The sequence below is a fragment of the Muntiacus reevesi genome, chromosome 3 (genome assembly GCF_963930625.1).
Source record: "Muntiacus reevesi chromosome 3, mMunRee1.1, whole genome shotgun sequence".
Lineage (NCBI taxonomy): Eukaryota > Metazoa > Chordata > Mammalia > Artiodactyla > Cervidae > Muntiacus > Muntiacus reevesi.
In genome coordinates, this window is record NC_089251.1 from 164,669,919 (window position 1) to 164,686,297 (window position 16,379).

A 16,379-nucleotide genomic window follows, 5' to 3' on the forward strand; every position below is an offset into this window, starting at 1 on the left:
TCCTCAAACACTGGGTGGTCCAAAGTTTTGTTTTATATGTTTGTTTTTCTTGGCAGACTCTGAAAAAGAGTTCTGCCATTAAAAACACAATGAGATCAAAAGCCCATCCCATTTACTTATTTTCTAGACCTCACATTCTCCATCAACATCAATAAACAAAGCATCGTTATATTAAAGATGGATCTTGACAGCTAACAAGAGACACGCTGCTGATACCCTAGCCCTGCTCTGATAAGTGTTAAACTAATGGCAAATAGCCTGTGCCATTCAAAGACAGAATGAGAAGGTGTTCTCTGTTGACAAATGAGTCTGGGAGCAGGCTGGGCAGGTTCAGACTTCATACTCCCTGTTTCCTCAGAGCTGGCTGGGAAGCAAAAGTGAGCAAAGAGAAGGCTCGGAATGGACGCCAACAGATCTGTTTCTAAGCTGCTTTCTTCGCCTCTTCAATTACCACCAAAAATAATTTAGGAAAACCCTTAGCTGGAGGTCTTTCCCTTGAAAGGGTGTATGGGAAGTCTGAAGGCTGCCGTTGAACGATTCCTGCAAAGTAGGCAAATGGATAGGCAGACAGAAAGCCAACTTATCACACAAAGGCATTGTTTTAAGTGAAAAAAAAGGCATTCTTTCCCTGACCATCCCGAAGCTTAGTGACACAGTAAAGGTCACCTCCACCCACAGCCCTTGCTTCGGACTCTTGTCAGACAAGAGGCTGAATGCGGAGCAAACGGCACTAGCTAAGCAAGCAGCAAGACGCCAAGGAGAGATGGCCTCCAAGCAGAAAAGGCCAAAAAACGCAAAGAATTCCACCATCTGCACGACCGCCTACCGCCTACCGTATCCGCTCCGCCTCCGTGTTTTGAACCTCCCGGTCCCGGTACAAAACCTGGAGGATCACTTCGCGTTCCGACTCCTGGAGGGAACTGAGGCTGACTTGGTGGGCCATTTCCATCTCTTCTCAGACCCACGGTGAAGTTCTACTCCATGGCCGTGCGTCCCAGTCCCGTGGATGAGCTCAGAGCCCAGCGACAGCCCCACGCGCTTTGAAAGCACTCCCTCTCCTATTTCATTGGCAATGGTGTTGCGCGTAGCTTTTTTCCTGTTTTTAACTGTCACTCTTCTCGGGAGAAAAAAGTTCCAAGAAGCTATCCCTCCATTGGAATCATCGCTCCCAGAGCCTCATGCCATCTGCAGAGCCTTCTCCCCAGGTTCTGCCGCAGCCTCTGACATCCGGCTAAGTCAGAAGCATATCTTTTTTTCTGAGGTTTTTGCCAGAGATTGTTATAAATTACGCAGATAATTTCTGCATAAGCAGAAGTAATCCCCAATCTGGGGGAATTTACAAACAGCAGTAAGAAGAGTATTCAGTGACACAGACATTAACCTTTCTCTTCATAGGTTTACAGGTAGCACTGATGATAGTTAAAAGCCCAGACAGCTCAATACCTGCAGAAAAAGACAACAAAAATAGCATCATTTTTCCAGGCTTACGTATCTCTGCAGCTTTAGTCCAGAAAAGACAAAATGTTCTACAGACAGATCTTTGCATTTTTTGCTGTGATGATAATGTAAGATTTTAAATTTTATTAAATTGGCCTTCTCATGTTTCTAAAAGCCTCTAACTTCCACACTTGAATTTTTCTGATATGAATTCTGTATCCTGAGTGATTAGAGGCATGAAGGTCTATATTTAATGTGCTATTATTGTTTAGTTGCTAAGTCATGTCTGACTCTTGCAACCCCATTGACTACAGCCTGCCAGGCTCTTCTGTCCATGGGATTTCCCAGGGAAAACACTGGAGTGGGTTGCCATTTTCTCCTCCAATATTGAATGTACATCATCCTAATTGAAAATACTTTAGGATATCTACAACTTCATCTGTTAACTGTAATTTTTACAATTAACTTCAAAACTCAAAAAAACGTTTACTCAATTAAGGATCTATGAAGGGATATCACCACAACCTCAGTCTATCAGTTATTTGTGGTCTTTAATGGTTTTTAGCAATGGCCTTCTGCACAGGCTCTTATTTCTGGTGAATACGAGTTGGCAGGTTCTTCACTCCTACTTACTTTTTCCATCAGTGACGCTAGACACACGGCATCTTTGATCTGCTTTTCCCCCAACCAAGATGGTATTGAATTGATAAAACATGTCAATGAAAAGCAGAAAATGCAGATCTAATTAGTGTACTTTCTATAGTGCCATTTTGTTATCAAGTTTACATGAATTTCTTAGTAATAAGATGTCCCTTCAATGCTTTGGAAGCTAAACTCCCTTTGTTCAGCCTCAACAGAAATTCACATTCTGTTAATTTATGATCCATAGCAAATCAGTGAAAAAGAGGTTAATAGACCCCTAAGGGATCATTCTCTTTAAGCAGAGATTCATAACTTTTCTCTTTTAATCTCTGGTCATCTGGTGAAGCTTCTGTATTCAAACGCATGAAATAAAATACATTATAACAAAGGAAAACAATTATACTGAAAATTTTTAAATTATAATAATATATGTGTCCAGGGATGTATGAAATCTAGCAGTGATCTAGCAGTGACTGTAATTTCAGAGTAGCAATGTTGCAAGCGATACTGAGATATCTGCAACAAACGATGTGGAGACCACAAGTCTTGCTAACTCTACTGTGGTTTGTGACAAAATGCTAAACTTTAGTAACAAGTCAATGAAAATTAAGATATAAATTTTTTCATGTCCAAGTTTATGGACCTTGGACCACGAGGCTAAGGATCCCTTGGCTTAAGGATCTTCTATTTGTCAGTTTCTCTTTTGTGGGTGGGGCTACACTGTTGACTCAGCGGTAAAGAATCCGCCAGCAAGGCAGGAGACTCGGGTTCGATCCCTGGGTCAGGAAGATCCCATGGAGGAGGAAATACTGGAGCAACCCACTCCAATATTCTTGGATAGAGGAGCCTCATGGGCTACAGCCCATGCAAGTTGCAAAGAGTCAGACATGACTGAGCACACAAACTATCGTAGGATAAGGTTAAAACAGTTGGCCCAACCAAACTGCAGAGGCTACATGAGGAGGAGGGAAGCCCGGGCTGCCAGGGGATGGTCCTGGCCTCCGCTCTCCAACCAAGCATTCCTGAGCGCCTGCTCCCAAAAGCCTCTTGTATAGACAGCAGGAGAATCTCGGGAACAAGGACGCGGGCTCCAGCCTCAGCAGGGTCAAAACCTTCTCCCTCCTAAGGTTCTGTTTCCAGGTGAACAGACGGAGCAGCGGAGCTTAGCTCCCCAAGGCTCTGAGTCTCTGGGGAAGAAGGGATGCTAGGAACAGCTTGTAATCAAGGCCTAAGTGGGAGAGTGTCACCAACTTCGTGAGCCTATTTCTTCTAAATGCATTCCTTGGTTTTTGTTGCTTCTCTCTCATTTCTAACCTATTAACCACATTACTGAATCAAGTACTGTCCTGTCTGTCTGATTCCCAAGTATTTTAAGTGCAGATTTTTGCACTTGGCTCAAAACACACCATCTATGCACTGAGCTTTCTCTCCATGTGGCCTTTGGGCTCAGGTGTCTGGCCCTGGTCCTCGGCGCCACAGGGAGGCGGGACCAGTCAGCACTAGGCTGGAAATGAGGACTCCTGGAGTCCTCAGCGTTCACTCCTGCGGGTGGCCAGGCCTCTACCCAGGCCAGACACGCAGGGTTTGGTTATTCAAAAAGTCTACTGCTCTCTACCCAGAACCCTTGCCTGTGGCCTCACAGGGGCCTCTGCAGGTTTGAGTGGGCACTCTTCCTCCCCCTAGTGGCCATCCACTGCTAGTTACAGAAAAGTCAAATTGAGTTGGTTTTCGGAAACCATCCACCAGCCATTCATTAATTAAATATTGATCAAGCATTCAGCAAGTGCCAGACACTGTTTAAGTGATTACGGTACAGGACTTAATGACTGCTGAGTCACACCCTATCCCATTTCTAACAATACGATGTATGCTCAGTCGCTTCAGTCATGTCTGATTCTTTGCAGCCCCATGGACTGTAGCTCACCAGGCTCCTCTGTCCATGGGATTCTCCAGACAAGAATGCTGGAGTGGGTTGCCATTTCCTACTTCAGAGGATCTTTCCAACCCAGGGATCAAACCCATGTCTCTTGTGTCTCCTGCATTGGCAAGTGGATTCTTTACCACTAGGGCCACCTATAAAAGCACACAGGGGACAGTTAAAGTCAGAGAAACAGTATCAGCCAGAGTGAAAAGGAGCAGATGATTTCTACCAGGAACCTGCAGTGAAACAATCACTGTACTTGAGCACTGAGGCTGCCCTCGTGGCTCAGAACAAAACAAAACCCCAAATCAAAGTGGTGCATATAGTTCTGATAGACCAAAAGGAAACAAAGGCATTCTCAAGGTATAAAGGTCATGGCACAAAAAGGTAATGAATGATCTGAGCAGTGATTTGGCAGAGATGCAAAACTGTCCTTCATGTATCATCATTATATTGATTTCAAATTAACTAAGGATAGAGCTTGTTGTTGTTATTATTGTTGTTCAGTTGCCAAGTCATGTCCGACTCTGCGACCCCATGGACTGTAGCACATCAGGCCTCCCTGTCCATCACCAACTCCTGGAGCTTACTCAAACTCATGTCCATCAAGTCAGTGATGCCATCCAACCATCTCATCCTCTGTCGTCCCCTTCTCCTCCTGCCTTCAGTCTTTCCCAGCATCAGGGTCTTTTCCAATGAGTCAGCTGTTTGCATTAGGTGGCCAAAGTATTGGAGCTTCAGCTTCAGCATTAGTCCTTCCAAAGAGTATTCAGGGTTGATTTCCTTTAAGATTGACTGGTTTGATCTCCTTACTTTCCAAGGATAGAGCACCAAATTGTAATTCGTTGAAAGCCTTTCAAATACACACCCAAACACGGTGCTTTCTGAGGTTCCCGGTTGATGCAGTATAAAGCTTAGAGAACTAGAGGTATGTCTGTGCAGTGTTTGTCTGAGTTTTTCTTCTTGATTTGAGAGATTTTGATCTGGCTTCCATAAACCTTCAGTCATTCAAGCACATGGTTGATAACTACAATGAGGAAATCCTTCTATTATTAGATTTAAATGTACTTTTTTCCTTAACTTGAAGGATCTGTGTCCAAACCCCCTCTATACAGAGTGACTTTTTGAATTGATGCAATCAGGACTGCATAGAGAACACCCCAGGATCATTCATGTGACAAATAGATTCAAGGGATTAGATATGGTAGACCGAGTGCCTGAAGAACTATGGACAGAGCTTTGTAACATTGTATAGGAGGTGGTGACCAAAACCATCCCCAAGAAAAAGAAATGCAAGAAGGCAAAGTGGTTGTCTGAGGAGGCCTAACAAATAGCTGAGAAAAGAAGAGAAGCAAAAAGGCAAAGGAGAAAGGGAAAGATATATTCATCTGAATGTAGAATATCAGAGAATAACAAGAAGAGATAAGAAAGCCTTCTTAAGTGAACAATGCAAAAAAATAGAGGAAAACAATAGAATGGGGAAGACTGGAGATCTTTTCAAGAAAATTGGAGATACCAAGAGAATATTTCATGCAAAGATGGGCACAATAAAGGAATAGAAATGGCAAGTACCTAACAGAACCAGAAGAGATTAAGAAGAGGTGACAAGAATACACAGAAGAACTGTACAAAAAAGTCTTAATGACCCATGATGGTGTGGTCACTCACCTAGAGCCAGACATCTGGGAGTGCACAGTCAGATGGGCCTTAGGAAGCATCACTATGAACAAAGGTAGTGGAGGTGATGGAATTCCAGCTGAGCTATTTCAAACCCTAAAAGATGATGCTATTTAAGTGCTGCACTCAATATGCCAGCAAATTTGGAAAACTCAATATCCAGAAACCTAGGAGGATGTTTTCTCTTTGATTTCCAATGTCCTCCCAGTGTTCCAACTGACTTGGTGGCTTAGACCTTCCACATGTTTGAGCCACAGGTGTTTCATCTTATTGGGATTCATTTAGGGTTTTCAGTGGGGGCAATCCCGTGCTTCCCTCTAGAAATTTGTGGGGTAGTTTTAGTTGTCATGGTGACAAAGATGTACCTTGCATTCCCGTACAAATATTGGTTATCTTACCAGATAACTAGGGAAAAGATATAATTATCTGATAATAGAATTTAACTCACAGAAACACAAAGTATATTTTGCAGGGTTTTAATATACTGGGTTTTCCAGAATGAAGGTATTGTGTAAACTGAGGGAAGACTGTACCTGATTTCATTTAGAATTGCTTACCATTTCAGAAAGTGGCATCACGTAGGGCAGCATGGCTTGTATTAATAGTATTTGAATCACTAATGCTACAATACTGGTAAGGATCTGCATTTGTAGATGTGAATCTACAAATCAATGTGATTCTAGGTATGAGAACATCTGACAACTTCACTGTGTCTTTTAATGTAGTTTATATCAAGAGTCCCTTGGACTGCAGGGAGATCAAACTAGTCAATCCTAAAGGAAATCAGTCCTGAATATTCATTGGAAGGACTGATGCTGAAGCTGAAACTCTAATATTTTGGCCACCTGATGTGAACAACTGACTCATTGGAAAAGACCCTGATACTAGGAAAGATTAAAGGCAGGAGAAGGGGACAACAGAGGATGAGATGGTTGGATGGCATCACCGACTCAATGGACATGAGTTTGAGCAAGCTCCAGGAGTTGGTGACGGACAGGGAAGCCTGGCATGCTGCAGTCCATGGGGTCCACAAAGAGTCGGACACAACTGAGCGACTGAATTGAACTAATATATATGATTACATATTATATTCTTATAATTTAATGTCCCTTTATTTCTCCTTTTATCACAGTAATGACATTGGATTATTGTTGTTGGTATTGGGGATGGTAAATTATTATATTTTACATGAATTCCAGTTCCAGACAGTAAAAGGTGAGCTACAAAATATTTCCTGTAAAGAGTGAGTATTGGGTCTTTGGGGTTTAAGAACCACTGAAATTGAGGATCCAATGATGTCTCAAGTTACTTACAAATTAAACTGTGTGTGTCATTCTCTTGTTCATTTTTTCAACATTTTCTTGTGTTTTAGAGGATGGAATGGGGAAAATAGAGAACTGGTTGGTTGTTTTTGTTGTGTTTTTGTGTGTGTAAGTTGTGCTGGGCTTTTAACTTGATTGTGAATTTGCTTGTGCAATTCCAGGTCTGATTTTCAGGTTACAACTGAGAGCTCAGTTCTTTCTGTTTCAATAGCAATTATCTAAATTATTTCAGCTGCATCTTTTCTGTCCTCTGAACAAAATCTGGAGCTCTTCCTGCTCTTTATTCTTGTTATGCTGGCATTTAAATTTCTCTACGTTTTACAGGAACAGCCAAATCAGAGATTTTACTCTCTAATCCATGTTCCAAATCACTCAAGATCAAATTCACTAAAACTATTCTTAGCCTATAGTCTGTTTATCCAAGACAAGGTGCCCCCAAACTTACGACAATGATTGACTTATTTTTTAAATTATTTGTCTATTTATTTATTTGTAGTGAACTCTTCCTAGTCAATAGAGGTTTCTAGGGTGACAGAGTTAATTAGCAAGTCGCATGGGCCTATGGTAAATACCAAGAAAGTCAGAGAGAATTCCATCCACCTGGTGGCCTAGCAAGCTTAAGGTCCATCTTTAGGGATTCCATTTCTGGTCACCTATGCTAGCAGGAAACTAGAAACAATGCTGGCTTATTTTTCATATTACTCAAAATATGGATAAAACAAATATACTTCTCTCTTGCAGGCTTTTGATTTGTTGGATGTTTCTGAGTCGAAATGGAGATGGTAAAAGAATTCTAGGCAATCTATGCAAATCAGTTGGCATGTTCCTTGATGGAGTGAGGTGTGAGCGTGGCATTTGTAACCCAAAGTGCTAACAGGCGACAAGTGGGTCCAAGTCTGGCTGTGCCCACCGACCTGAGGGCGACGAGTGGGCACGACAGTGACGGTGAGTCAGAGGGAGGCTGGTGACGGGAGAGGACAGGCAGATGTTCACGCCTGAGCCCGGGCGGAGAAGCAGAGTTGGTCTGAGGAAGGGCAGGACATCTCTGGAGTGAGGGGCAGTCTACTGAACGCAACTGAGGCAGGAATGCGTCCTTCCTCTCCCAGGACAGGAGCCCAGGTCCCCACGGCCTATTAACAAATTCTAAACTATGAACAAGACTTTTCACACCCTCCCTGATCTGGCCTCCTCCGACTTCTGCATCCTCAGTTCCCATAGAACGCCCCAACACTTCTGCAGCAGACCCATGCGAGACGGTTCCCTGGATGCCCCGTGTGCTCTTCTCTTTCCATACATCCGCTCCTGATCTTCCCTGTCCCTACCAGGATCTCATTTACTCAGAGGCAGTGAGGGGAACAGGGTTTGGAGATGCTGGGCAAGTTAGTAAGTCCCCCGGGATTTAATTTCCTTGGCTGCAAAGTAGAGGGAGGTGGCTCACACAGGAGAAGAGTCTGCCTGCAATGCTGGAGACCTGGGTTTGATCCCTGGGTCGGGAAGATTCCCTGGAGCAGGATATGGCAACCCACTCCAGTATTCTTGCCTGGGGAATCCCATGGAAAGAGGAGCTTGGCTGGTTACAGTCCATGGGGCTGCAAAGAGTCAGACACGACTGAGACACTAAGACTTTCACTTTCAAAGTGGATAGAATTATAGCATCCACTTCTTAGAGTCATTGTGAGGATTAAAAGTGTTTATACATGTAAAGCACTTTTTTTTTTTTGGCTATGCAGCATGTGGGATTTTAGTTCCTCGACCAGGGATTGAACCCGTGTCCCCTGCCTTGCGAGCACAGGGCCTTCACCACTTGACCGCCAGGGAAGTCCCGACACGTAAAGTACTTAGATCACAGTGGCAAGCAGATGATAAATAACCCACGGACACATGTTAAACTGTGGTAGGAGTCACAGTATTGATAGGGACAGAGTGAAAGGACAACGTAGGTGATTAAATAGCTAATCCCACTAGGGGACTGGAAATAGGAAAACTCTGGGAGACTCCCATAAGCTAATGGTTACTCAAGAAAGCAGGTTTACTTAACCACAAAACCAAGCAGATGCACAAAGCATGTCCCCAAACAGTAAAGCAACAGTGGCATGAGACCCACATCCTGCCCAGTGAGCTCCGTAGGACACACGCTCTGCACACATAAAAAAAACAATCACTTGTGGACCCAGCTTGACCATGTAGGGACAAGAAAAGCCCCCTGCTCAGTCTGGAGGAGGAGTTGATGATGGACACACAACATCTACTCAAGAAAGACAAAGACGGTTTTCTCCCCCTCCCTACTTTTCCTTTGATTATAAAAATTTAAGCCACTAAATACTCAGGACATGGTACCCCCTTGCCCACCCACTTGTAAGCCCTGTAAGTGTCCTGTTCTAATAAATCACTTCTTATCTATCACTTTGGGCTTCCCACGTGGCGCTAGTGGTAAAGAACCTGCCTGCCAATACAAGAGACATGAGATATGAGTTCGATCCCTGCGTCAGGAAGATCCCCTGGAGGAGGGCATGGCAACCCACTCCAGTATTCTTGCCTGGAGAATCCCATGGACAGAGGAGCCTGGCGGGCTACAGTCCACGGGGTCACAAAGAGTCAGACGCAAATGAAGCACTTAGCACACTGCACATCTATTACTTTGCCTCTCGCTGAATTCTTTCTGTGCTGAGACATAAAGGAGTAGAGCTCTTCAGAGTCCCCTGAAACATCACCTAATGGTCTCATCATCATCATCATCATCATCATCATCATCATCATTATCAGTATTCATTGTTTATCTGCCAGGTCCAGATTTATCACTAATTCAGGAACTGTCTCCTTATTTTCAAGCACAATTAATTGCTCCTTCATTATGCCCCCTTTTCCTCTGTATATTTCTCTATCATGACTCTGACTTCTTTCTGATTCAAGTGTCCTTCTCGTGGTGACATTGGTTCTTAGTGATCCCTCATCACCCAGCGAATAGGTCTTTAATGTTTGGCTGGAATTGAGAAACCCAATAACTATTGTGACACGCGGGTTTGCTTGCCAAAGCAGGAAGCATGAATTCAAGTCGGAAGGAAGGATCATAGTCAGGTGAGCAAGCAACACGCATCTCAGAAAGCTCCAGGCTTCAGAAATCTGAAAAGCATCTGAAAATCTGAGATCATTTCAGCATTTGAGAAGCATACTAAAAAGTATTTTGTTTTAATGATCTCATGCAGAAATTCACAATCTCATAGCTTGAATAATGCAATCTCCCAGACCTGGTTTTTCTGCAATGATATTTAGTCACCCTCTCACACACCCAACGAATTCTGAAACTGTTTTTGTCACAAACACTGGTGTTGGGTTCTGTCTTCAACCACATGGAGCTGTCTAGCCCCCGATCTCCTTTCTCGATTGCATTTTTGTGATTTTGTAATCGGGACTGCCTTTGTTCTACAGCATCCCACCATACCAACCAGTCTAATTTTACTTAACAATTAAAAAAATAAATAAAACCTACAGTGTATCGCCACTCTGAAGGAAAAAGTCCCCCAGAGCCACTTGGGGAAGCACTGTACAGCCAACCATCCCATCTCAGCATCAGTTTGGGTGTCAGACAAACTGGGATCAAACCCCAGATCTGGAGTCATCTCAGTACAGTCTGAGAGCAATGGCTGGAATAAAGCAAGCAGGAATTGGAGTCCTCTCTGATCACTGTCCTTCCCTTCAGGAAGGCCCCAGAGCTGGACTCAAGCCTCTTTTCTGGGATCGATAGGGACACGCACAGCAGAGGTGGGGGCCCCTCCTAAACCCAACTTGGGGCTTCAATCCGCACGTTTTCATCTCCTCTGTAGCCAGTCATGCCACGTCCCAGTGGAACTCTGCATCCAGACGAATGCAGTTAGGTGGTGGTGATCGGCGTATTGACTCACAGCACTCATTTCTTTGGGCTTCTGTGAGCCCCTCAGGTGCCATGGAGTGAGGACATCAAATTAGCAGGAGTCCCTCTCTGCAATCGAAAAGCTCGCATTCCAGCCAGGAAATGGACAGGTGGACAAATAAGTGACATGACAGGGTGAATAGAAACACAAGGATCTACAGAAGAGAATGCTCAGAGGTAGGTGTGATTCACTCCATGTGGAGAGAGGAGAAATAGCTGGTGGGGCAGGGCGGGGGGTTGAGGGGAGTATGTGGGAAAGACATTCTGGAGGGGACCGGGTGGGACCCCCCTTTGCCAGAGAAATGGAACATCCGACTGTGTAAGTTCTGAAACCACACTTACTCTTTTTTCCCCTTGGTCTAACAGCCAAGATTGACTTTGGCTTTTCAGATCTGACCAGGGGAAGAAAAGTACAAGAAATGTGAAACCTGGGGGCGAGTAGAGAAAAGGGGGACAGGAAAGGAAACGCTCTTTATCTGCAGGCTCTTCCATCTAATGGTCATCTCTGAGCAGCTGGTCATCGGATCAAAGGAATGGACGCGTCACCCACCCCCACGCCTGCACCCCTGCCCGTGATGGAGGGGGGAGGCTGCGATCAGGGAGGTGCCTGCATGTGAACACTGTCATCACCGGACTTGCAATTCAAGCTAGAGGTCGAGCCACGGCTGAACCCACAGCCAAGCCCCTGCTCTCAGCCCCGCTCCAGGGCCAGCACCCCCTGCTGTGTTTTACCACAGCTGTTTCCTTGAGAAGCTGCAGTTTGCTTTTTTTCTCTGAATATGGCCACAATACTTTCTACCTAGAATGCACGGGCAAAGTTGAGCGACTCCACAGACTCTGCTGATTCACCTGAAAGTGTCTCTCTTTTTAGCTCGTGGCGTGTCCTCCCAGACGCCCGCAACAGCCGCAGGGGCCACCGGTCCGTCCACACTAAGGAAGCGGGTGAAGGCAGGGCGGTGCTCACAGGCTCGAAGGATTCCTTCTCACGACGGCGAGATACCCCACCTGGGTGTCCCTCAGGAAGCGTGGCACGGGCGCGGAGATGAGCCTTTAGAAACTCTTTCTGTCTCTGGTCTCTGAGCCAGAAGTGGATTCTCTCAGAAGTCAGTGACCCCAGGCTTCAGCCCTCAGCTGCCAGGCCCGGACCTGACCTTGTATTAATATGTTTCCTTAAAGAAGGCTCCAGGCGTCATATAAGCTTCAGGTCCCTCAAAACTGTCCTTAACATGTGACATTGTGCATGTGTGGGCTTAAGTCTAGAAAACTTGACATCTAAACCGAGACAGGAGAAGGTTGGAAGTCTCTTCTGGAAAGGCCCCCACCACTCACAGTGGATATAGATATCTTGCCACCAAGGGAAAAAAAAAAAAAACCCAAGTGCTTTCTCAGAATCAAAGCTAAACACTGCAACAGAAACCCATGATATTTCAGACTTAAACTTGATCTTTTCTCGTGGAGGGATAAAGAAATGAGAACTGATATTATTATCTTGCTCTTTACATGTGGTACTACTCATAATCGTTGCTATAATTTTTGTTGTACCAACCCCTACTATTTATTTAGTACTTACTCTGGACCAGAAAGCTTGACACATTTCTTTGCATGAACAGTCTCAGTCCTCACTACAGCCTTATGCCATCAAGACACCCATTTTACTGATGAGCAGAGTGAGGCTTGCAACAATTAAGTTATTTACCTAAACTCACACTCTCATCTGGGTCTGTTTAACTCCAAAGCCTTATGCTTTGTTTAGACAGAAAAGTTAAGAATTTAGAATCTTCTACTGTCTTGGCTAAATAATCTTTTTCATACCAATTCTAACTTCTTAGTAGATACTTGGGCTTCCCAGGTGGCCCTAGGGGTAAAGAAGTTGCCTGCCAATGCAGGAGACGTGGATTCAATCCCTGAGTTAGGACGATTCCCTGGAGGAGGGCATGGCAACCCACTCTAGTTATTTTTGCCTGGAGAGTCCCATGGACAAAGGAGCCTGGCCGGCTACAGTCCATGGGGTCACAGGAGTCGAACAGAACTGAAGTGACTTAATTAATCTCTAACATGTATTTTCTTAATTAATTAATTACTCTCCAACATCTATTTATCTTAATTACTTAATTAATTAATCTCTAACATGTATTTTCTTCTCATAATCTCTCCTTTTGTCAAGAAGTTCTATTCCGGGGCTAAAGAAGCTGAATTGCAAGATATTTAAATCAGACTCCAGCTAACTTAATTTTTTAAAATTTAAAATCACATTTATGGTCCACTTCCAGACTAGAGATTATGGGGGATGAAAAAAAGTCAGAATCTGTGAAGTAAATTCAGAGCAAAACAGTAATAAACTGTATGTATAAGAATGTACAAACCAAAAAGGAAACCAAACGATGCTCATCACCGCCTTTGAAAAAATTCACACCATACAGCTTTGGGAGAGTGTTTTTCGGTGTGGATTGGTTTTTCAACTAACTCTAACGTATTCCTCCATTCCATTTAAATCATTCTTAGCCTACGTTTACAATGTGTACTATTCAATAAAATGACAAGTCATCCTTTGTCTAATTTCTCACTGCTGTTCTTTCCCACCTTTTCAAAGTCATCAGTGTAAGAGAAGTTATATTAACTGTAACCTCTGCCCACCCGACCCTTAAAACATCCACCAGAAGGGCTTGGACTCGGATCCTCAGCCTACCTTTGCCTCAGCTTCAAGACAGGAGACCAGGGGAGCTCGCGCTGGGAAGGAAGTCAAACTTTCTTCGAGTTAGAACCACTGACATACTTCCCTTTCCTTCCGGTGGGCCGGGCATGCGCTGAGAGCCTCTGTGGCTACCAGCTCCACGTCACCAAGGACCCCGGGGATGAAGCCACCGGACCACACCCAGGCGCTCTTGAAGGCCAACAGTTTACGTTTTTAGCTGAAGGAAAGACCACGAAATGCTTCCGCAGTGTTTCACTCGAGCAAGGAAACTCCCAGAGAGACTGGAGGCTCCAATTAGTCAAACGTTCCCACTTTTGCGAGAGGTTTCTCATTGACCTCAAGTGTAAATGACTCATGTAATCACAGCTCAAAGAGCAGCTGTTAACTCAAGAGATGACTTATAACAAGAATGGCCTGGACTTTTGGGGGTAAATTGCACAGAAGCATAGCATACACATGGGGCTTCCCAGGTGGCACTGGTGGTCAAGAACCCGCCTGCCAATGCAGGAGACACAAGAGATGTGGGTTTGATCCCTGGGTTGGGAAAATCCCCTGGAGGAGGGCATGGCAACTCACTCCAGTATTCTTGCCTGGAGAATCCCATGGACAGAGAAGCCTGGTGGGCTACTGTTCATGGGGTCACAAAGAGTCAGACACAGCTGAGCAAGTGAGCACATGCACAGCACACATATGGAATATGACACAAATCGTAAGAACAGCTGGATAAATTCTCCCAAAGTGAAGGCATCCAGATCAAGAAAAGAATTTTGAGCAGCGTCTCTGGAGCTTGCTCTGAACGACAAAATGTGTGCCTTTATGAGCAGCACCTACCTTCCTAACCAGCACTCGGAACACCGTCCCCCCACCCCGACTTCCTTCCCCCTCAGTGACTCTGGAGTCAGTTTGCTCCATCCACCTGGTCCCAGTGTGGAGAAGACACAGGGCAGAGCCATAGCAAAGCTGCAGTGGTCATGTACGTGAGCGACAAATACACCTCTGTTGTCATCACCCATCAAGAGTCTAGGTAGTCATTTGTTTCAGCAGCTAACCTAACCTGTGCTGACTGGTGCAGTGTGTCCATGTTTTTTATATACACAGAACTGATACACTATTTAATAACCATCAGAGCATGAAGATCAGCCAGTCAAGGACTTCCTTGGTGGTCCTGCGGTTAAAACTCTGTGTTTCTAATGCAGGGGGCATAGGTTTGATCCCTGGGTGGGGAACTAAGATCCCATATGCTGCATGGCATAGCAAATAAATAAATAAATACTTCACTAAAAAAAAAAAAAGAAAGAAAATCAGCTAGTTAGAAGAAGCGCCCACTGTGCCCTGAGTTATCCTTTAGTTGTTGGGTCTTAGGAATGAGGGGCGGGGGCCAGGACTGGGAGGAAGAGAGACCCAAGGGGTTCAGAGCAACAGCTACTAGCCTTTGGTACACAGGTATTTCAGTCCCACTGTGCCTGTGTTTCCCAGATGACAGCAGACCTAAATAAAGGCATTTCGTAACTCTTCTTGTTAGCACGCAATTTCTCAGCACAGGATTCTCACCTTAGATGTGTGTTAGGCACAAGTTTATTTTCTTCTCCATTATAACATTACAGTCCTCAGACTAGAGTGTTTTGCAACTGCCGTCTTCATCATCATACATATCATCATTATTAGTGACTTGGCATGACTCCACTGTACATCGCAGTAACACACCCCTAACCTCAGGGAAAGGAAGGAAAACCTCGAACATATACAGGATAAGATTTGGATGGCAAAGGGCTGCAGAGCCCAGACAACACCAGGAGACACAACTGTGGCTGTGGATATCATTTAGTGAGGTGACATGGCTAGGATTATTAGGCCCACACTTGCTAAATAAGGCATTGACAATACCAATCCTTATTTCCAAAGAGTTTATCCAAGAGACTCCACTTGAAAGAAAGAAAGCACACAACACCTGCCAACCTATGACTAATCCCCAAATTGGAAAACAAACCCAAGAACCAATCCACTGACTGCACAAAATCTAGACATTATTCTAAAATATGACTGAATATGGGAGATTCATAAGCAGTTCTGAGTCAGTGTGTTTACACTCCAGGACTTCTGATGGACATTCATTCTTGGCAGAGCGGAAGTGCGAGTCACCTGCCAGATGCCGCAGTGATTTTAAATTCCTTAGCCCTATAAAGTGTACATCAACTGGGCAGAACACAACACTTGCACTGCATTTTCCCAAGCACTACAACATCACTGAGCCTAGAGAATTCAAGTCCTCACACTGACAGAAATTAGATTTTCAAATTTTTCCATAGAGACCATATCCTAGTCAACTCTGCAGCTTCCGCTGCAGTTCACAGACTGCCACAAAGTCAGTGCTCACTGCATGGGTGCTAAGTGAACACACAGTCCTGAAGATAAACAGACCAATTTGTCCATTTCTGGGGCAGTCTCAATGTAACTATGATGTGTATTACGATCACTGAATTAATATTCTTTGACAGTTAAAACTAGAGAGTGGAACACAATGCAAATAAGCTAAGGTCATGTCATTTTTTTTAAAAGTTCACATTCACATGTTTTCTGTTGATTGATGCATTTGCTGGTGACTTTCAGTCACGATATAACTTAAGATAGAGTAGGAAATGGCAGCCTACTCCAGTATTCTTGCCTGGAGGATCCCATGGACAGAGGAGCCCGGCGGGCTACGGTTCATGAGGTTGCAAAGAGTCGGACACAACTGAGCACACACATTATACTGTCTGTGTGATTCGAAAGCATTATCAATGC

At 44.4% G+C, this 16,379-nt stretch overlaps 1 protein-coding gene across 2 annotated transcripts in view; it reads right to left on the reverse strand.

Annotated features, from left to right (window-relative positions):
- The window catches only part of SYTL3 (synaptotagmin like 3), a 90,720-nt gene extending 77,017 nt beyond the window's left edge, over positions 1 to 13,703 (reverse strand). For both annotated transcript variants that reach the window (XM_065927745.1, XM_065927744.1), the window contains exons 1-2: positions 13,593 to 13,703; positions 834 to 1,443 (exon numbers count right to left, since the gene is read on the reverse strand). In XM_065927745.1, coding sequence (XP_065783817.1) covers positions 834 to 949 — 116 coding nt within the window. In that variant the 5' untranslated portion in view covers positions 950 to 1,443; positions 13,593 to 13,703. The remainder of the gene's footprint in view (positions 1 to 833; positions 1,444 to 13,592) is intronic.
- Positions 13,704 to 16,379: the final 2,676 nt, after the last annotated feature.